Raw genomic sequence first — 23,740 nt, forward strand, 5'->3', positions numbered from 1 at the left:
AGCAGGTATTCTTGGACAAATGATTGGTCGAATTTGTGGGAAATTCTGGGTGAACTCCTGGATTAGTTCTAGGAAAAAAATTGAAGAAGTTGTGGTAGAAAATTCGGAAAAAACAAAAATGGAATATTTGAAAAAAAATGTGTTGATTTCGAGAAGAAACCTCAAGGAAATTCTTTTGAAAGCAACGATTTCTGATGAAAATATAAATTAATGAGGATATTCTAGGATTTCCGTTAGAAACTCTTTTGAATCGATGGTAGAATTCTTTCCAAGTTGTCTTGGTTCTTGAAAAGTAGGTCATACTTTTAAACAATCTCACTTTCGATCTTTGAGAAAGTTTGAAGTCAACAGGTTCAGTTCTTGTATAATTGACAGTTGTCTGACCCGTACTTTAAGAATTTACTGGAGTAGAGAAAGCGAGGAACTTATTGCTGACGTCACCGATCATTTGGAGCTTTAAGGTGGTGCATAACTTTCTTGTTTTATACTGTGGACAATTTACTTGGCCACTCTGAACACTAACTACAAGATATCTACCTTCTTCTCCTCTTCTTGGCGTAACGTCTTCACTGGGACAAAGCCTGCTTCTCAGCTTAGTGTTCTATGAGCACTTCCACAGTTATCAACTGAGAGCTTCCTCTGCCAATGACCATTTTGCATGTGTATATCGTATGGCAGGCACGAAGATACTCTATGCCCAAGGAAGTCAAGGAAATTTCCTTTACGAAAAGATTCTGGACCGACCGGGAATCGAACCCGTCACCCTCAGCATGGTCATGCTGAATACCCGTGCGTTTACCGCCTCGGCTATATGGTCCCTCAAGATATCTACCATCTAACGTTACTATTGGAGGGTCTCCAGTTGGCCTAGTGGTTAAGGAAATGGGAATAGTGTATAATTGTGCTTGCCTCACAATATACAAATTCATGCAATGGCAGGCAAAGGAAGTCCTTCAATTAATAACTGTGGAAATGCTCAAAAAACACTAAGTTGAAAAGAGGCAAGCCAAGTCCCAGTGTGAACGTAGTGCCACAAAGAAGAAGAAGCGTTACTGTTGCTGTTCGCAGGGAAATTTGCAGCTCGTTACTGCAAAAATGTTCTAGTTGAGATCAGATCTCTCAGCCAAAGTTTAATGAGGCTCATTCAAAATCACCCACTCGAAAAATTATTTCCAGTATTTAACCATTTGGAAAAAATCCAATCAGTCACAAATCACCCTAGCAGCATGTCCAACTGGTTGAGCTGCTTCCAAATTCTGCTGGCAGGAAGGGCTCTCGTCCAAGCAATCGATCCGAATGAGCTGCTGGTAAGTGAAAAAGTTCTAATTTAAATCCCTGTCTCACGTCTTCAATTCCAATCGCCCAGAAATCAACCATCACCAAACACAACTACCCGGTGGAGCTGCACCCGGTCACATCCCCCGATGGCTACCACCTAACCATGGCCCGAATACCCAACCCCCGCCGCCCAATCCTCTTCCTGATGCATTCGTTCCTCAGTTCCTTATCCGAATACACCGTCCTAGGCCCCCGTCATTCTCTAGCCTTCTCCGGGTTCGACGCCGGTTTCGACGTGTGGCTAGCGAACGGTCGTGGAAACACCTTTTCCCGGTCGCATCGCTCGTTGGACCCCTCGCAAAAACAGTTCTGGGACTTTAGCTTCCACGAAGTGTCCACCCTGGATCTGCCGGCCATGATTGGGTACGTGCTGAACGTGACCGGACGAGGGAAGGTTCACTACGTGGGGCATTCGCAAGGTGGGACCAACTTCCTGGTCATGGCTTCGATGCTGCCGGAGATCAATGGGAAGATTGCGAGTGCGCATTTGTCCTCGCCGGTGGCGTTTTGGGCCAGAAATACGACGCCCATGAGTTATTTGTATGATGAGCTGATGACGATGATCGGGGTTTTCGAGCAAATCGGGTTGTACGAGATCGGTGGGCGGTCGGTGGGCAGTGTGATGGAGTACGTGGAAAAGGCGATCGACGGGGGATGCATATCGGAGGACATGCTGATGCTGGGGCTTTGGATGCTGGTTGGGGAACACGGGGAAACACTGAATCGAACTACGCTGAATGGGATTAGGAAGGTGTTTCCGGCGGGGGCGTCACTGCGGCAGGGGTTGCATTTTTTGCAGATGATGAAGTCGGAACGGTTCTGCTTATTTGACTACGGAGAGCAGGAGAATTTGAGGCGGTACGGAAAGGTGGCACCTCCGAACTATCCTTTGGAGAAGATAACTGCGCCGGTGGCTTTGTACTACGGGACAAATGATCCTTTTGTGGCACTCAAAGATTTGGACGACTTGGCGAGGAAGTTACCGAATTTGGTTTTGAAACAGAAGATGGATGATCCGAAGTGGAATCACATCGATTTCATCTTTGGATCGCATGGTTACGAGGCCCATCAGTTGGTGCTCAAGTGGGCTAAGGCCTATGAATCGTAGCGGGTTTGAAGAGTACTTACTGTGGTGTTAAACTCGTAAGGTTTGTATTTTTTGCTTGAAATTACCTGGAATTGAAAGAGAATAAAAATGTTAGTAAGCGCATACACATAAATAAATTGTTCAAATATTCCTTCACATTTGCTTTAAGACATTTATATCTTAATCAATTTAATGATCAAGGTGTGCTGTTAATCCTGGGCATTTTTTTTCACTACCGTACGGGATTGGGCCGAAGGATCTCAGATTTGATGATTATATGAACAAAAAAAAAATAAATTGAGAAAAAATCAGGGTCGCCTATTTTCCCGGAAAACTCAGGTGGAAATTCTTTGTTTTCCCCTGAAACTACTTACGAAAAATCATAACTCAAGAACGAAGCATTATAGAAACAAAGTTTTTTTTTTGAAAAATAGAAGCAAATTTTCTCAGAAATAAAAAAAATATGAACTGGAAAAAGCTATTCACAAAATTTTCCACAGTTGAGAATATTCGTAAAGAAAAGCCCGAACTCGTGGAAAATTTTCAAAAAAAAAATTGAGAAGGTTATTCCATTATGTTTAATCGCTGAAATTTTTGGAATGCACTTTCTTTCGTTTTTGAGTTATGGTCAATTTTGTTGAAAAATGTCCAAATGTGTCATATAAGCTTTCTCTTTGAAAAATCATAACTCAAGAGCGGAGCATCGTAGAAACAAAGTTTTTTTTAGAAAACGAGCGCAATTTTTTCAGAATATGAAAAGGAAAAAGTTTTCCACAAAATTTTCGAAATTCAAAAAGAAAAAAAAAAGAAAAACTCACGGGAAATTTCCAAAAAAATTTTTTTGAGAAGGTAGTTTCAAAAGCTTCGATGGCTGAACTCTTTGAAATGCACTTGTTTTTCGTTTTTGAGTTATGGTCAATTATGTGAAGAATGACCATAAAATATATGCGTACATGTTTTTTTTTCAATTTTGTGTTTTCAATTGCCATAAATCAAGAAAGAAAAAAAAGTGCGTTCCAAAAATCCGCAATGAAATAATAATGGGTCATTCCACACGAAGTGTACACACCGCGTGTTATCGAGCATCACGGATTTTGACCAAATTTTGTTGGAATGTTTGTTTAAATGGAGGAAGAAAAAATCCAAATTTTGGTGCCGATCGGATCACCCCTCGGCCCGTGGCAGCACCCCTCGTCTTTGCCAATACAAGAAAAATCCAAGTTTTCCCTTCCCTTTCTTAATTTATAGCTTTGAAACTATAACATATACACATTTGTAACCTTCGGCTTTTTTGAAGAAAATTATTGGAGGAATCCAGGAAAAATATTATTTTTTCGATACAGTGTTTCCAAACATGTTATTTTTTAATTTGAAAATTTAAAATCGATTTTTCGTCGAATGAGTATATCTTGATTTCAAAAATTTTGATTCCATCGTGTTTATCAGACATTTTCCAATCGAAAAAGCTTAACTCCCCGAGGTCTTTTTGGCCGTTCCAGAGATACAGCGTTTTTAAGCTTGAAAACCGTTTTTCTCTCATATATAAAATAAGTCCAATGTACAAGTTTTGCTAAGTAAACATTATTCGATGTAATTTAAACGTGATTTGGGCTGATTTAGACCAAGGAGAATAGAAAACTATGTAAAAATAATAATATGACAGTGTTGCCAGTTCATCAATTATGGATTTATTAGAATGGATAACAATGAATTGCTAAAATTTAAAATTTATGTATTATAATCCTTATTTCAATTGAAATTCTACCTATGTAAACATTAAAAGGTTGACGAAAGTGTTGCCAGTCATTTTAATTTTATTGTAAAAATCTACATGAGAACTTTTGTATCAAATCAAATTATCAAGCAAAAATCATAAATTTCTTTTTTTATTACTATTGGCAACACTGAACCTTGATAGTTTTCGTTTGGTGTGCAACTTTTTATTCTTCAAACAAACCTTTAATATGGTCAGTGGTGAATTCAATTGTTCACTGAAATTTATTCATGGATCAGTATTACGCTATTTGATTTCGACTGTTCTTGGTGTATTTTTAGGATTTTTTAGCTTTTCAGTCTGATTGTGAGATCAAAATCAACCTTATGTTCTCTTATTCCGACGCTTCCATTCTGGATGACATGTTATGCCTTACCGTACAAGTTGCTATTCATTTTTTTCTGTTTAACCATTGTTTTGAACTTGTACGGGGAAAGGAAAGTTCCCAAAAGTGAGTTGAGTTAACTCCATTAACTCACATACAGACAGAGTACTTAGAGTAGAAAGAACTTCTACCCAACTGCCAGTTCAAATCACTCAACTATCAATACTATGTCACTCACTTATTTTTGGACAGTCTCTAGGCCAGTCTTAATGTTGTACAGTTGCCTGGGTAATTACACCTTGTACGCTCACCCGGGTTGCTAGTCTTTTAACCCTAAAAGGGATACCTGGGGTCCATTGGACCCCAGGCGCCTTTCAGAGTTTGTCTTTGATGGAACACACTCCGCAAGGTGACGAAACTGAGGCCATGAAGGTATCCCTTTTAGGGTCAAATGTGCCATCTAATCCTTCTCTTGGTCCTTTTTTATGTGCGAAACAATGCAACTCTACGGGAACTCAAAAATCCTTTTCGTGAAACTTTTACATTTAAGGCCCTTTAGCGTGTCGTTGCAAAATGGGACACTAAAAGGCCTTAAACTAATTTTTGAGCTCTTCTTGCATCCTCTCTGATTCACTCTCTTTATGGATAAACAGAAAAAAAAATGAATAACAACTTGTACGCTAAGACATAACATGTCATTCAGGATGGTTTTTCGTAATACTGAACTTATTTTCAGGATTTTTTGGCTTTTCAGTCCGATTGTGAGATCAAAAACAATCTTATGTTCCGGAGTAAGAGAACAACGTTTCGATCCGTATCGGATCTTTCTCAAAATCCGATACGAAGCATCGGAGTAAGAGAACATAAGGTTGTTTTTGATCTAACAATCGGGCTGAAAAGCTAAAAAATCCTAAATACCAAGAACAGTCGGAACCAAACGAAAACTATCAAGGTTCAGTGTTGCCAATATGTAGGAATAAAATTGTAAAAAAGGAATTTATGATTCTTGCTTGATAATTTGATTTGATACAAAAATTCTCATGTAGATTTTTACAATAAAATTAAAATGTCTGGCAACACTTTCGTCAGCCTCAATGTTTACATAGGTAGAATTTCAATTGAAATATGGATTATAATACATCAATTATTATTAGCTTTATCAAGGAGATTTTCAGCCCGCGGCTGGTTCATCTCCATATACATCAATTTTAAATTTTAGCAATTTATTGTTATCCATTCTAATAAATCCTTAATTGATAAACTGGCAGCACTGTCATATTTTTGCATAGTTTTCTATTCTCCTTGGTCTAAATCAGCCCAAATCACCTTTAAATTACATCGAATAATGTTCACTTAGCAAAACTTGTACATTGGACTTATTTTATATATGAGAGAAAAACGGTTTTCAAGCTTAAAAACGTTGTATCTCTGGAACGGCCTAAAAGACCTCGGGGAGTTGAGCTTTTACGATTGGAAAATGTCTGATAAACACGATGGAATCAAAATTTTTGAAATCAAAACATACTCATTCGAAGAAAAATCGATTTTAAATTTTCAAATTGAAAAATAACATGTTTGGCAACATTGTATCGAAAAAATAATATTTTTCCTGGATTCCTCCAATAATAGGGGTACTCACTAAACAGATTAAATTGCTGCGTAAGCCATGATTTTCTGCTTATTTGAAATGTTTCATGATTTTGCTAATGAAATAATCAAAGATTGCCTTGGTGATCACGACGTTTAATCAGTTTAATCAGTTTACGCTGTTAAGTGAATCCCCCTAATTTTCTTCAGAAAAGCCGAAGGTTACAAATGTGTATATGTTATAGTTTCAAAGCTATAAATTAAGAAAGGGAAGGGAAAACTTGGATTTTTCTTGTACTGGCAAAGACGAGGGGTGCTGCCACGGGCCGAGGGGTGATCCGATCGGCACCAAAATTTGGATTTTTTCTTCCTCCATTTAAACAAACATTCCAACAAAATTTGGTCAAAATCCGTGATGGTCGATAACACGTTTCCACTTTTTATCGGTCACTTCATATGGAATGACCCTAATTATTTTGCTTTTTTATTATGCTTCTAAAAACAGGATCAGATTTATTTGAATTTCCAGGGTTCTATTTAAGTTTCTGAAAAGATCATTTGTCTTTGCCAGAAACCTAGCATTGAGGAGAACCTAAGTTATTGAGCAGTGCTTTTCAAAGTTAGTAGTTGAATGCTTTTTGTGTTAATTTTCTGGCCACTACTAGCATTTTAACTAGGTTTAATTGTTAGAATTTCCAACAGATTTTAACAATTTTATAATCGAATTTCTTACGCCCATTTGCAGAGAAAACTGTTTTCTCTTCTTTGAGAATTCAAGAGATATTAAAGAGATTAGAGTCTTCTAGTGGAGTTATATTTCATAACACTGCTGGGAAAATGTGGAAAAGCTTTAGAGAAAATCTAGAAGAAGTCTGTTAAGACGAGGTTTTAAAGAACTGGCTTTAAAAAAACTGGAAAACTTTGAAAAGTTTGAACATTTTAGAAAAAAAAATAAAAAGTTTGTGTGTCAAGTTGTGTATCCTTTACTTAGTTATGCAATAAGTAAATATATAAAAAAAATACTGGGAGTAGTCGTTCACATTCGTGAAAAGATTGCTGAAAAAAGAGTTTTGTAATATTTTCTGTAGTCACTAGATTTAGATTTTTTTGGTATTAAAATTTAGGCTCCGCAAGATATCAAAAAGTTTAATAATCCTTAATAAATAATATGAAATTACAGTGAGCAATGATTCCAATAAATTTGTGAGCAAAAATTCATAGAGTTTAGTCCATATTCGAGGAAAGATTTTTGGAAAAATTTGAATGCGATCCCCGATAAAATCATTCAAAGGGCTCGCGTATGCAAACATTTCTAGAGAAGTTTCTAAAATATTATTTGAAGGTTGATAACACCCCTCCACAAAATAGTGATAAAAGCATAACGCTGGAGATGATTTCCAAACAATTATTTTTTAAAAATTATATTTTTTTTTTCATTTTATATATTATTCGTTTCGGCAAAAGGTTGGATTACCAAAGCTCAGTTAATTTTCACCACTCGGTAAACTTTTTCGGTTATTTGATAATGTTTGCCGAACGTTCAATAATTGCCAAATCCCGGTAATGAATTATTCAACATTCAGCAATATATTTTTGTATCGAAAATAGTTTTTATTTCTCTTTTTATTAACAAGACTTCTAACCAGAGGCTAGATTATCTCGGGAGAACACAATTGCAGAACACGGTACTATATTTTGATTAATTTGTTTCTTTTCTACTTATTATTATTTTATTAAATTATTATTTTGCTTCAGTTATTTTGGTGGAATTTTCATTGAAACGCGAGTTGTAATTTCAGTTGTTGAATATCTCTAATAACACCGACTTTCTTCAGTAGTTATTTGATTAAATTTAAGTAATATTCATCATTGGATCTATAGTTCGTAGCGGACATCAGGTTGGTGTGCAAAAGGCAGTTTATGGAAGTGTTTAACCTTCTTCGTGCATTAGCTGATACTAACCTCGTTGATGTTGTAGGTTCTATGGCCCCAAACACGACTAGGGTTGAATAAATCTTAAGGACAAACGTATTGAATTCCCGCTTCAACAGTGCATCAGAACTTCTGACGCGAAAATCTCAAGAAGCAAGCATCAAACAACAGTGCATTTTATTATTCTGCTCTTGCTCACTTGTAATAAGCTTCAAATAAAAAGAACAGGTAGGTACGCTGATGTTGTTTACGAAGAGATTTGTGATCTCGAAATCGTGAGTAGGTACCAAAGTCGGCCATTTTGGGATTCTTACAAGTCTGTCCTTAAGCTGCAAAATCAACGGTTTAACTTTTCAATGAAGAAAACTATCAACGTATTCCTGTTTCAGCTTATTTCTTCACTTCCACTCAATAAATTGAAACGTTTGGTATTCTTGTAGGAGACAATATGCCAAACGACTTTGCCTAAGACCGCAAAGTGATCCGAAAATTGTGGGCCATAAGATCATTGTATATGCCAGGCCAGACACAGGCGCAGTTATATGCCGCACACCATCGACAGATTCAAACAATCTCTGCATACCATTCTGATTCATGCTTTCCTGCGCTTCAGCAGTTAAATTTTCTTTGTGTAGCGGTTTCTTGCTGCAGTGGATTTGTTTCTCTTCTGCTCTCAACACCCTGTATCACTCTTTTGCTAACATTCGACTGGCAGTATTATTCTCGTTCGTAGCTCGTTGATGCTTCTCGTTGAACCAACCATTATTGCGCTGGCGTTGCTGAGATGTACCTATCACCTCGCTGTTGCGCTCTTGGCTACTGTTTCATGGGTCAATTTCTATGAACTTCTGAGAGTTGTTGTTTTGATAGGTTGCAGGTGCAAAACCTCAACGAGTAGTGGCTTTTTAAATCTCCTAAGATGTTAAGAAAGGCGCATCACGATGGCGTAGTGTCCAGTGGGCCTTCCGGGGTCATTTTGACCCCAACATCCTACTGGGGTTAAGAGATTGAAACGAAATATTTGAAGTTTTTTTAGAATCCCCCACTCACATCCTCTTTACATATTTTTGGATGATTCAAATATTCATTTGAGTTGTCCGAATATTGTGCAAAACAAGTTTGACACATATTTCAATCCAACCAACAACTTTCAAAAGAAATTTTGCCATCTTCCACAATTCGCCCTAATGCGTGGAAATTTCCAGCAGAAAATACCTTTCGATCATCATGGCATCTCCGCCACAATGATCCGCCTAATTGAGGCCAGCTGGGCAAATTAACGCCAAACAACGCCGCAAATCGCGCGAACAATAAGCGGATCACTAAACTTAATTTAACTAATCCTTCGATGGAGTGGGTCCCCGCAGTCTCTAGCATCTAATGTAGCATCTCGCCGCCGTCCGATTCGTCTCACATAAAGATCACACCAGGAAAAAAATGGACCATAGAGCTAAGACCGCATAACCCCTGGCCACACAATTAACACCCCTAAACGGTGCAATTTTCTTCCTCGAGTTAACGACGAACACCGCACAGCCGCCAGCGAAGGCACGGTCTTCACTCTTCATCGTTTCAAGCTCAAGAACCATCCATCACGCACGCCGCTCCGTTTCGTCTCACATCAGGGGCTTCCCATAAGCAGCCGAGGAAAATCGGAACAATTATCCGTGCCACATTTGGCGGCCACTGACTGACTGGCTAATGCCTGTCGAAATACGCGGTACCGCGTCGTGCGTAACGGTAACCTTGCGGTTGCAGTTCCAAGATCAGACCCAGTTTTTTTTTTGTGGTGACTTGAGACGAACATCTCCGCATGCTGATGGTCATCGTAGCAGCGTAGTCGTCGTCGTCGGGTGGAGCCTCTCCGGGTGTGGAGATCAAGTGGCATCAAGATGAGCTCCAGGGTCATTCGGCAGGCTGGCCGCCAGCAACTGCGGCCCGGGGCGGTGTTGGTTTTCTAGTTCAGTGTTGAGGTCTCTTCCCCGGTACGGAGTGGTTTCGATTTCACTGACGAACGCCACTCGGAGTGGCATGCTTCAGACAAATTTTAAGAGATGTTTTTCGCTCAATTTGTGAGAACCAGCAGAACTACCTTGTTGATTCTTGTTGAGATATAATCAGCGAAGACGAAAATGTCAAATCGCGGTGCGGTGCGCCCAGCAATGCAATAAAGCGATGCCCTTTTCGGGGGCGGACCAACCCATCTTCGCGATCATCGGCAAGCTTGTATCTATAAGGAGATGCTGCGCTCCCATAAATCATCTTCGGCGACGGCGGCGGCAGTCAGTTATTGGCGCAACGAGTCGTGGAGTTGGTAGTACCATCACTCGAGCGAGCGAGCAGGTGCTCCCATTCTAGATTAACCAACCGTAGTTAACGATGTTGTTGGTTGTTGATGCTTCGTTTCGTGTGACTTATCCTTGACATTTCGCTGCTGATCTACCATCTCTTTGGTCGTTGTCATCACTCATCATGAACGTGGTGGATGATGGTGTGCAGCCGAAGGGTTTGCGATCCGTTTATGGATTTTGTTATTTTGGTAGCGAGTAAAGGATTCGTGGAAAATGATTTCTTTGCAGAATTTACTCAATGGATTTACGCCTTCATAGCCTTCCAAAGAAGTTGCAGAAATGTTACTAGCCGCTTCTGAAATCCTTTTCATACTTTGAGCTCTAGAAATCTTATCATTACAGTCTCGTCAAATTGACCGTTATGGCAACCATAGACCAACCCCGGTGAACAATTTTGTCGTATGCTAACAGGTAAGACTCTTACTTCTGCAAACCTGAGAGTCTGCTACCCATGCCACCTGAGGGACTCCAAACGTGCCTTATGATTCTCCGGAAATTTAGGGGTTGGCAGTCGATGTCAACAAGAGATAACGAATCGAAACTTTAGCGGGGGTCGTAAAGGGATATGTGACTGGAATTGAAACTCTCTGAACTTCATTGGAAACATCCGCACATTTACCGGTTTACTGAAGGACCTGCTAAACCCGAGCATCGTAATAAGTAATGGTTGAGGTGTGACCGTTTAGAGATTACTATGCCATCTCTAGGTTTGGTGTGACTCCCATGTGTTCCCCATGTAAGGAGGGACTGATTGACGTCCGAGTGTCAGTGAAGGACTCATAACTCAATTTAGCACCGTGGTGCACCGGAAAGCTAAGGGGTTGATGTCCAGCCCTACGTACCGAGACCTAACTGCAGGACTTCAGCGAACATGGAAGACTTGCGATTGGAAACTCGGTACGCGGAACTGCCTGATCTCTCAACTTCATTGGCAGCACCCGCATACTCTCCGATCTGCTGATGAACCGCAGGTTCAGCATTGTAGCGCTGCAGAAGGTGTGCTGGACAGGATCCATGGTGCGAACTTTTAGAGACGATGGTTGGTTCTCCTAGCAGCTGATGCAGCTCGTGGTTCATTCGCCTTCTCCAAGTCCCGTCTTCCATCTGCACTCCGCCGTGGATGGTACGCAACACCTTCCGTTCGAAAACTCCAAGGGCGCGTTGATCCTCTGCACGTAGGGTCCATGTTTCGTGTCCATAGAGAACCACCGCTCTAATCAGCATTTTGTAGATAGTTAACTTTTTTTTTTTTTTTTTTTTTTGTTTTTTTTTTTTTTTTTTTTTTTTTTTTAATGCGACCCTCCACTCACCCCCACACCAAAAAGCTCGAGTGAGCCCCCTGGTAGTGGACGCATCTTTACTATTTTTTTATGAAAAACAAAACTATATCAAAAAGTAATATAATTCAAGAAATATCTTATCTATAACTATAGCTTGAGCGAGTGTGATAAACGAGGAACAACTACATTTGACTTGGGGATTTCCCAGTGGAACGATGTTCCTTTGAAGGGATCCCTTATAGCACAAAATTAATTAGTTGATACTTAATTTATAATTATTTTAACAACATTTATTTATATAAAGAGAGTGTAAATCTGATATTTGTAAAAAGAATTAAAAAAAAAGAGAAACTTAAACAGAAGAAGAGAAAAAACAATCTGGCAGTTACAAGAATTCACTGATTTTTGATTTAAAGTGTTGTTTTAATCTAGTTTTGAATGGCAACCGACTGTTCAATGCTTTCAGATAGTTAGGTAAAACATTATAGACCGACGGACCATAAGATGTGATTCGCATTTGTCCCAAACAAGTGGATGCTCTGGAACGCAGTAAGTTATTTGCTTGACGTGTATTATACATATGATTACCAGTTGGAAAAACAAGGTTACAATGTGCTTTTGAATTTTTCAACATATCAAAAACGAACAAACATGTTTGCAGCCTGCAAAGTCCACGTAGTGGTAATATACTGTGTGATGAATTTTCGTACAATTGCCCAGTAGAGTAAAGTCGAGGTAACTTGTAAATGATTTTTAAACATCTGTTCTGCAAAACTTGTAACTTTTGCAAGTTAGACTGGCTAGCATGACCCCAAACAATGATCAGGTATTGTAGGTGCGAATGAACACAAGCATAATAATAGTTCAACAATGCTTTCCTCGGCACAAATTGTCTCACTCGATACATTAAGCCACAAAGTGATGAAACCTTCTTTTGAATTTTTCTAATATGTTCCTTCCAAGAGAGAATAGGATCAAATATCAATCCAAGGTATTTATAGCTTGATACTTCTTCGATTTCGACACTAGAGATTGTTGGATTAGCGTGGCTAAACATTTTCTTCCTTGGCGAATGAAATAACATGTATTTGGTCTTGAGCAAATTTAATGACAATAAGTTTGTTTCAAAATAATTCATAAGTAAGCGTAGGTCATAATTAATAGCTTCAATGATTGATGATACATTTGAATCCGGATAGAACAATGCTGTATCATCGGCAAATAGTTTTGGAATTCCTTTAAGAGGAAGGTTACCCAAATCGTTGATGTACAACAAAAAAAGTAGAGGACCAACGTTACTCCCTTGTGGGACTCCAATGTTGATTAACCGCGTGGAGCTAAAATCATCTTTCAATGCTACAAACTGTTTCCTATCACTCAAATAGCTACGAAAGATTTCGTTAGCCAATCCACGTATGCCATAGCTTTCCAATTTTTTCAATAAGATGTCGTGGTTCAAAGTGTCGAATGCTTTCTTAAGATCAATGAAGAGACCTCCAACTATACATTTTTTATCGATGTTGTCCAGTAAAAAGTCTACGAGTTCCACAATAGCGGTCGCAGTACTGCATCCTTTTCGGAATCCATACTGATATTTGTAAAGAACATTGTATTTGTTTAGAAAATTAACAATTCGATTTACAAGCAGTTTTTCAAAAATTTTACTAAAGACGGACAGGGTAGAAATCGGACGATAGTTACATGGATCAGTCGCATCACCTGACTTAAAAATGGGTGAAACTCTAGCAACTTTGAGGCAATCTGGGTATTTACCTTGGCTCAATATTTGGTTAAACAATTGCGAAAGGAGTACGGAAAATGTATCTGCATTGGATTTAATGATGTTAGGTGAAAAGTTATCCGGACCACAGCTTTTCTTCACGTCGAGTTCATTAATTATGGAGATTACCTCAGAGACATTAGCTGGATTCAAAAAAATAGAATATTCTAAACGATTGACGGTTCCAACAGGATTGGTATTTCTTTTTTGTATAGTACTGGCCAAATTTTCTCCAATATTTGCAAAGTAATCATTGAAAATTTCACATATTTCCCTGTTATTCGAGGTTTTACGCCCTCCGTAGTAAAGTTCAATTTTTACTGGCTTCGGGTTCCGTCCCATCAGTTCATTTAAATGCTTCCATTGCTTGGCATGACAAGTATTGCTCAAAATATTCTCATAATATTGACTCTTACAGCTTCTTTTGGCGATATCAGTTTTCTTGGATATATATTTAAACATTTCCTTCAAACGATCATTATTAGGATCATTTTTAACTTTCTTCAAATATTTTCCTTTAAGTTTTATCCATTTCCAAACATACAGATTCAGCCATGGGCAAATTTGACCTTTGACGTTTACATTTTCTCTTACAAGTTTTGTGCATTGCTCTGAAAAATTTTGATAAGTGGATACCAGGGTTTCGATTGATTCATTTACATCTTGACAGCAAGTAAAGTTATTAAGGAAATTTGTAAAAATATCATTCAGTTTAGTTTTGTCTACAATTCTTTTGGTGAGCACAATACATTCTCTTGGATTGACTATTTTGACTGATGAAACAACAATAAGATGATCACTCACTTCCGAAAAAATTGTATCATTTCTGAGACATGAAAGTTCTTCTCTTCTGGTAATAAAATGATCTAATATATTGTTGCTAGCTGGACGAGTCGCGCAAGTATTCGAACAAACACAGCCATATGATTCTAGAAGACTTTTATACCGGACAACTACATTGTTATTTGTCAAATTTATTGGGACATTAACGTCTCCCACTACAAAAAAAGGACGAGAACCGAGTGTCGATAGCAAACTTTCTAGTTCATCATGAAACTTTGTGAAATCAAACGATGGGGGTCTATAGACACTAACTACATCATACAGTGACCCATTAACTTTTATTTCATTATGTATCAAATGCATTCCATTAATATGAACGTTTTTAACGACCTTGTAACTTAACCCACTCTTAATATACACGGCAAGACCACCAGAAGACGAATCACGACAAGAAAACACAGAATTGTAGTTGGGTATTTGAAACAAACAACAATTATCAGATTTAAGCCACGTTTCCCCAATAACTAGTACATCAATAGACACATTAACACTTTCCAAAAATAATAATATTTCATCAAACTTATTCATGTCGTTCATTCCTCTAATGTTCCACTGTGCTACTCGAAAAAAACTTTCATTATTTGTAACACAATTGAGGTTAAATCCGTTAATTGTATCGTAATAATAATTAATTGAATTAGCCATTATAATTTAAGATTACATAAATACAAAACACGCAGTATAAAACAAAGGTCTGTTATACAAACAAAGCAGTACTTTCGTTAGTTGGGGAACGTCCTGAGTTCGCGTAACGACTAACAATGTCAAGCAGATCATTTCTATTTTTTATTATTTCAAGTTTAGATTTATCATGTTTTTTTACTAAAATAGTTCCGCCTCCACTCGGCCAAACATATTTTATATTTAGTCTTTCCTGACAAGCTCTCAACTCGTTCAAGAGCCCCAATGCCAATGGTGTTAGTTCATCACGAATGGTTACTGTTGTAGGTTTACCGTTGATAATGAGAGATGGATCAATTAACGATGACATCAATTTCCCATGTTCCCTCTTCTTACGAAAGATACTCTCTTTTAATCCTTTGTTCTTGAAAACCACACGAATCGGAGCTAATTGGAATTTCGACTTATTGTTCGAATACAGCCTTGAGACTGAGACGATCGCATCAGATTCAATTTTTGCACCAAAACTGGTAATCATTTTATGCACAATTTCCTGGACATTTTCACCTGGAAGAGATGGAACTTTGTGTTACGGCGAACTTTATTCGATCGTAGAGTTCTGCGGGGCACGATTTCCTGCCACAACGCGCCTCTAAATTTCCCTGCTGGTGTCGTTGTCGGCGGTCACCAGTGAGCCCAAGTACTCAAATTCTTCAACCGCCTCGATTTCATCATCGTCGATATAAATTCGGGGTGGCGGGTACGGTGATTCCTCCCTGGAGCCCTTTGCCATCATGTACTTTGTCTTCGACACATTAATGACTTATCTGATTCGCCTGACTTCACTCCTTAGTCGGCTCTGCGTATCCGCCATCGTCTCAAATTTGCGAGCTATAATATCAATATCATCAGCGAAACCAAGCAGCTGAACGGACTTCGTGAAAATCGTTCCACTCGTGCTTATCCCCGCTCTCCTTATTACACCCTCTAAAGCAATGTTGAACAGGAAGCACGCAAGACCATCACCTTGTCGTAACCCTCTGCGACATTCAAAGGGACTCAAGAGTGTCCCTGATACTCGAAGTACGCACATCACTCGATCCATCGTCGCCTTGATCAATCGTATCAGTTTATCCAGGAGCCCGTAATCGTGCATAATCTGTCATAACTGTTTTTGATCGATTGTATCATACGCCGATTTGAAATCGATGAACAAGTGATGTGTGGGCACGTTGTATTCGCGGCATTTCTGCAACACCTGGCGGATGGCGAACATCTGGTCCGTTGTAGCGTGTTTACCCATGAATCCTGCCTGATATTGCCCCACGAACTCTCTTGCAATCGGTGATAGACGGCGGCATAAAATTTGAGAGAGTATCTTGTAGGCAGCGCTCAGTAGTGTGATCGCGCGGTAGTTCCCGCAATCCAACTTTTCGCCATTTTTGTGGATGGGACACACGATACCTTTCATCCACTCCTCCGATAATACTTCCTCCTCCCAAACCTTGGTAATGACCCAGTGTAGTGCTCTCACCAGTGCTTCTCCACCGTATTTTAGTAACTCGCTTGGTAGTTGATCTGCTCCAGTGGCATAGTTGTTTTTCAACCAGCCAACCTCCTCTTCAATCTCTTGGAGGTTGGGGGGCTGGAAATCTTTCGTCCTGCGCACGTACTACTAGATCTGTTACCGCGCCATCTTCGGTGCTTGTAACGTCGCCATTGAGGTGCTCATCGTAATGCTGCCGCCACATGTCGACCACCTCACGCTCGCTCGTGAAAATATTCCCGTGATTATCTCGGCACATGTCGGCCGAGAAGACGGGATTTGGAGAAGGCGAATAAACCACGAGCTGCATCAGCTGATGAGAGAACTACCCATCGTCCATACCTCGAAAATCAGGAGGCTACGGTGGGCGGGTCACGTCATCAGGATGTCAGATAGCAAGACGTAGTGCGCATCGAGCGAGGTTGGTCGTGCAAATGGAGGACGATTTACAGATCCTTCGTAGAGTGCGGAACTGGAGACGCACAGCCATAGACCGAGTCGAATGAAGACGACTCCTGCATACAGCAGAGGACACTCAGGCCCTCAGGGTGACCGGTAAGGTAAGGTAAGAATCTCGAGGCGGCGTTGCCGGACGAGAGCAAGCTCTATGTGGCCCCAACTAGAGGACTACTGGGGTGCAGTAAAAGCAGCCATCAACGACACAGCCGAAAGAATACTATCGGGTACTTGGAAAAAAGTCGACGGAACGTGAAGTGCGAAGCGATTTTGAAGAAGAAGACCGCAGCACGAATAGTAATGCTGCAGCATGGAACCCGGTAGAAGAACGTGGAACAAAACAAACTTCGGAGCAGAAATAGCGTCTCTTTAGAGAGAACAAAAAACTTCCGCCTGGAAGAAATAGAACTGCCGTTGATCGCACCCATAAACGAGTCCATCGGTCTCATCTAAGCGTCCTGCTGGTCATCGAGGTGAGCAGCCGTTCCGATCTGTGGATGCTCGGCATCAACAGTTACATCTTTGTAGCCGACAAAGACTCCATCCTGTTGATGAATTTCCTCCGATCGACGAATCGGTCGATCCCAGCAAAGTATCATGATGATCGTCGAGGTGACCAGAATTTCGAAACAATCAACGAGAGGAATGGTACCAACGGTAAAACCCTTGTTTCCGGTGAAGACGTCAGCTAATCGAAGAGTTGGTGGGCCCCAGCGAAGCGTCCTTGAGCGTCCTCGAGGTGACCAACAGAGGAATCTTGCCGATCAGAGGGCAGTCCGAGGAACTCACACCGGACAGTGTGAGATCAGAGTAGATTGGCATCGTCGGTGCAGGAACGCCGAATAGAGACATTGTCAGTCAACCACCGGTCGTCGATGTGTGCTGCTTCCGAAGCGGAAGCATTTGCAGAACTCGCCGGAATTTCAAGAGCCTGTCAAGGATGAGACACAACGAACGGATCATCCACTTCCGTGAACAGGTCACCCGTCAAAGGTGAGTTCATCGCTCCTACTGACGTACAAGGAGAAGTTGGACCTGTACTACCAGTAGTATACCACCCATCACCAGGAGATCTTGGACAGCATGCTGGCATCGAAGATCGAGAACCAGGATGAGCAGCCGATGGACTTCGCTCAACTGCAAACCGAAGCGCTGTTAAGAATAGAACAGCTATCCGTGAACTAAATTGGTAAGTAAATCAACTGTGTGAGATTGAAAGCCTTGTTTTGGGACACTTTACAACAGGTAGCGGTCAGAGTCTGCTCAGGAGGAGCCCTTTAACAAGTCTAACGTGAAACCATCACACCACATTACCCAAGTAACATTTTATAGTCAAATGAGCTAGAAGAAGTTCTAAAAACCAGCATAAAACCAAAATAACAGCTAGAAGGTTTTGTGATGGTTCTCAAAACTTCTACGCCTACCTAAGCACCTAGTGTAGAGCTGCCATGCAACTCCCTTACGTACAATGGCGTTCAGAGGGACTCGTTAGCTCTTCCTGTATGAATCAGCCACGGCTCTCTGCGAGACTGTTTTAACCACGTTGCAAAGACCGGAATGGATTCGAACCTCCCTCCCGGCACAGTTTGCGCCGTCGAAGCTAACCTATCGAACCTGGGTGCGGCTATCGAGTGACACAGAGATATCCGTTCAGGTTATCCAATCAGCTTGCGAGTGTTGCCAACTTCTAAGTCCATGTTCAATCAAGTCCAGGAAATTTGGACTTGATACCACCATTAGCAGTATGTTGACATGGAGTTCAATGATGCGTCCAGAGTAGAACCGTCGAAAATGCTCAGATGGAGCGCTTCAATCCGGTGAGTATTCGAAGTCGTCACTAGCTGGAGCCTATTCAGAAAGAGCTCACCGATTTACCACGGCACATCGTGGAACCTGACGAGTCTCCAGTTCCTGGCCGAGGTATGGATCATCGATAACGCTCAAAACGCTACAGACAGCCAAGAAACCGCGTATTCAACAACATCCATTGGCCATCAAGAATCCATTCAGATTAACAGATGTTGAGACTAGCACCGAGACCGTGCTAGTGTCAGCCGCAAAGTACCAAGAGCCTGTTCAGTAGGAGTGCTCTCGTTCGTTCGGTGGAAAATAACCCGTTCACACTGCAACAACCTTCGTGAGGGCCAACTTCGCACCGAAGAAACCGATCACAATGTCCAGAATAAGGTCGCAGCACCATTTTCGTGGCAAGCCCGAGGGTACCAGAGTCAACTTGAAAGAAACTCTCTCAATAGAAGCTCTCCTGTGTGAAACATCCTCTTCAAACTGCGACTTCCGCCGTGGAGTCAGAGTTCACTCACAGAGAGCACTCTGTGCTGTGTACAGTGGAGATCTGCCCGAGACACGTGAAGACCGATCGTTTTGGACAAACCGAGTCTGTTATCGTGCGAGTAGACATTGTTTGCGACTTGATAATTCGACAATGATTGTTGATAAGGGCCTAACTGACTTGATCGATTTCTCTTCATCGACTCTCTCTTTCGCTAATAACTTGATCAAAGCAAATAAAATCATTATTCTTTTTGTTTCTATAGCAACATGTAGTCGTCTTCTTCGCATTTCAACCAAAAAATCTTTGGAAAACTCAATACACATTCTGTGATAACACAACGAGAGGATCGATGAAGAGAACTCGAAAACGTCAGTTAGGCCCAAATGAAAAATCAGTGTCGAATTCTCCTCAAAATTAAAAGAGTTTTACAACATGCTCTAGAGCAGTGATGGAAAACAGTGAGGAATGCAGCTGAGTAAACACAAACGCAAAGCTATCCTACTCGTGAACAACAGAAGCCAGAATATATTCGCACTTCCTTCACTCGCGAGCTAACGAAGCTGGTCGCACTCGTGATTGATTCGCGAAGCAGCTCTGAACATTTTTCAATTTTGTGAAAAACGAATTTACACGGCCGACAGATTAACTTTTCAGGAACAATAAAGCACAAAACACTACTATCTGATGGATAATTACTTGTTTTGCTATTAAAATCGCACTAAAATGGAATTCCCGCATCTCCACTTGATCTTCGCGAATAAAAATTCATGAGTGTTTTTGTTTTTGTTTTGCTTTATACTCGTGAAGCAAGCGGGTGCGAATAAACTCACACACGGCTTACTCTCGGCACCGTGAGTAAACCGTTTGTTGCTTTTACACTCGCGAGTTGATTCACGATGGGAGTATTTCCATCTCTGCTCTAGAGCGGTGTTTTGCTTCTGCTTCGTCGAGAGAGAGCGAACGAACCCCAAACAGAGAGGCAATAAAAACTGAGCGAGGAAGAGGGGAACGAAAAAAGAGCCGGTGATTATTTCGAGTATAAGGCAATCCATGGGACAGATGCGATCAGCTGATTTTTTTTGTTTACCATGTATATTTGACATCCGATGATCGGGGTGACAGTTGAACACAAAGGAATTTGTTAAGCACCGACGACACTTGACGAAACTTTGTTAAGTTGTACTCACACTATGTTTACATTTTTTGGCTGTCACTCCCATCGCGAAAAGTCGTCATGGATTGCCTTATCGGAGTGCGATTTTTGCCTCAAGAGTCTTTCTTTGTATGGGAGTGGAACTCGCGAGAGCTTTTTGAGTGTGAGTGGACGTGAGAAACACAACAAGCAATTCGCCTTGACGGAGGCTCTCTGAGAGAATTGCGCTGTGCGTGAAAACATTTTTTTTAAGGTGAATATAGAACGAAGCCAAACCTTGAATTTTCAAAAGCACAAATCTGAAAAACCAAATATCCTATCGCGCTGAAAAGTTGATCGATTGGTCACCTGCTGGTGGTGACCAATCGATCAAGTTTTCAGGGTGATCCGTCATTTGGTTCCTCAGATTTGTGCTTTTGGAAATTCGATGCGTGGCTTCGTTCTATATTCACCTTAACATGGGAAAGGATAGGAGCTGCATTTTCAATTGCTTCTAATTCTTTATAGAAATTTTTTTAAGCAAAACGTTCTGAATGTTATCGAATGAGATTTTGATGCGCTATATTATAGACATAACATTGTGATTTAAAAACTTTTTGTCTAAAACCAGTTATAGTGTAGCTAATTGAAAGTATTTTGCAAAACATTAACACTTTTTTCAATCTGAGGTCCCTAAAATATTTTAGAAGCATTTGAAAATGCAGCCTTTCCCATGTTAAAAAAAATTGTTTTCACGCACAGCGCAATTCTCTCAGAGAGCCTCCGTCAAGGCGAATTATGAGTGTAGGACGAACTCCTCGTTGCGCGACAAGCTCGCGCTCGGTGCTGTTGAGGATTTGCGTTGTGATTTTTGAGTTTTATTTTTTCTCCTCAGAAAATCGCTGAAATCGCTTCCTCATTTTCTCGCGAGAGAGTTCTATAAAATGTTCTATAAAAAGAATGTTTTATAAAAAGAGCACCAACTTCGTAGCTAAAACAGTTTTTTTTCTGATCCAGCTATCGATCAACAGTGTAGTGTGAATTGAAAGTTATTAAGAGCTGACAAAGCTCAATAGTGTAATATAGTCCAAGGGTTTGTTCACATATTACGTAACGCTGAGAGGGGTGGGAGGGGGTCTATCGATGTGTTACGCTTCATACAAAATTTCAAAATTTCCCATACAAAAGTTGTTACGTGGGGGAGGGAGGGGGTCTGAAAGTGTCAAATTTTGCGTTACGTAATATTTGAATGAACCCCAAGCAACCCGAATAAAAAATACAGTAGAGAAACCGAATGTTGTATTGTAACAGTACTATTTAGAACCATATTGTTACAATAAACACCACTGTAAAAATAAAAAATACAAAAACAATAAGATGTAATGTTAGACACCATACAGTGAATTGTAAATGAGATTTTTACAATATACTATACGGGTTGTTAAGTATCGTAACAATATAAAAAAATATTTTTCTCCATATATATTTTTTTACAAAACCATTCATTTTATTGTAAATGAATTGTTCGAAATACTGATACGTGGGCTTTAATATACCGTACATTGTATGGTACACGTATGGTTTCAAACAATAAAATGTACCGTAAATATATTGTTTTTAATTGTAATTTCACTACTGGTTATAAATCTAACCATGGTTTTGGAATGGTTCTCTTTTGTTATGTTGTATTGTTTTACATTAGATAAACCATATAATGTTATATTATCTCGTCATGTTCCTTCGATAATGGCAGTTCTAGCCAAACTAACCTTAACTCGTCTAAGTCTGAGTAGCCTCTGATTGCATTAACAGTTGAAGCTTAAGCTCCCATGTACCACCAGCCAGATAACCGGGTTTTGCAAACTAAGCATTATTTGTGGCAACACTTTGAGCGGCATGATGGAACTATGCCTAGCGCGCTAAGTGTTATTAGACCACTAATGTATTTGCATGAAGTGGATGACGAGGTACATAAGTATCATTACAGCGTGCTTAACCATTATTGCAATATTGAGGCTCCAATTTGACTGAACTATGAAATGTGTACATAACAACTCATGAGAAAACTGTCAAGTTCGATTCAACTTTGAGTTAGGTTAAAAAGCGAAGACGAACTTATTTCAGAAGTCGTTTCAGTGTTCAGTCCAGTCCTTATGTTAAAAATGTCAAAGATAAATCGCATTTAATTCAGTTGTTGTACAAGGCAATTTCACATGAGAGAAGAAGAGAAAGAATAGTGTTGAACTCATCCACTGATTTACGATAATCTGGGTCTTTCCGGGTTGACCTACATTCGTATTCCTCTCATCGCACTCTACATACCTAGCCCACCATATCTCTTGGATATGCAGTCCTTAGGACACCTGGTTCACCACTTTATTTAAACATTTTATTGACTTTAAATTGATGTTTCAACTTATTCACTTTTTTCTCTTTCATTTCCTTTGCAACAAAAATGTCACGGACATCAACAAAACAAAGCACGGAAAAAATCATAAACTGAATAAAAAATTAAAAATGCACGGAAAAAGATTGTTTCGGAATAGTGAATGGTTCAAACGTAAGAAAAACAGTATAATATATTGTTACATAAAGATCGGATGTAAATGTATAATAGCTACCAATGTGCAAAGCTTTTAGCGAACCATTCCATTACAATACACTATATTGTAGCTGGTACACTGTATGGTACAGGAATGGTTTTCACCAAATACCCTATGGTTAGTTTTTATCCGGGAAAGGCGTTCGCTTGCCTTCGACAACGAGAAGTAGATGACCAGTACATCTTTGTGTTCTGTCTTGCGAAAAAAGAACACCTCAGTAGAGAAAATCGACAATGATTTTTGATAAGGGCCTAACTGACTTGATCGATTTCTCTTCATCGACTCTCTCTTTCGCTAATAACTTGATCAAAGCTAAAGACATCATTATTCTTTTTGTTTCTATAGCAACATGTAGTCGTCTTCTTCGCATTTCAGCCAAAAAATCTTTGGAAAACTCAATACACATTCTGTGATAACACAAAGAGAGGATCGATGAAGAGAACTCGAAAACGTCAGTTAGGCCCAAATGAAAAACCAGTGTCGAAATATTCGCTTGAAGCACTGCGGAGCCCTAAACATTTGGTTTTCCGAGCAAGATCCCTGGATTCCCGGACATTTTTCCTCCAGAAATACTTAAAATCCACCGCTACTCGCTTAAAGCAATGGGGCGCCTCAACAGCTGTGTCGTTTTCAAAAAAAAACGAAAGCGCAATGGTTTTGTGCCGTGATCCGATAAGGGCAGGGAGGAATTAGGTCGGGATCATCTTGACGGACGGCCGTGAGGTGATTGAAAGGTGAAAGCAGAACTTCGATGAACACCTAAGAAGTGCTGGGAGCATCAGCAGGTCGGCT

General features: G+C 40.0%; 1 protein-coding gene across 1 annotated transcript; it reads left to right on the top strand.

The window, feature by feature from the left end:
• The first annotated feature begins 853 nt into the window (after window positions 1–853).
• LOC109407146 (lipase 3) lies at window positions 854–11,679 on the top strand. The gene is made up of 2 exons (XM_019680145.3): window positions 854–1,307; window positions 1,367–11,679. Exons 1-2 carry the CDS (start codon window positions 1,134–1,136, stop codon window positions 2,444–2,446), a joined length of 1,254 nt encoding a protein of 417 aa, XP_019535690.3. The 5' UTR covers window positions 854–1,133; the 3' UTR covers window positions 2,447–11,679.
• The last annotated feature ends 12,061 nt before the right edge of the window (window positions 11,680–23,740 follow it).

Source organism: Aedes albopictus, chromosome 2, assembly GCF_035046485.1.
Source record: "Aedes albopictus strain Foshan chromosome 2, AalbF5, whole genome shotgun sequence".
NCBI lineage: Eukaryota > Metazoa > Arthropoda > Insecta > Diptera > Culicidae > Aedes > Aedes albopictus.

Coding starts and splice junctions, on each gene's coding strand:
- LOC109407146 (XM_019680145.3), top strand. CDS start 1,134: ATGAGGCTCATTCAAAATCACCCACTCGAAAAATTATTTCCAGTATTT. Junction 1,308..1,366: donor TCGATCCGAATGAGCTGCTG/GTAAGTGAAAAA, acceptor CCAATCGCCCAG/AAATCAACCATCACCAAACA.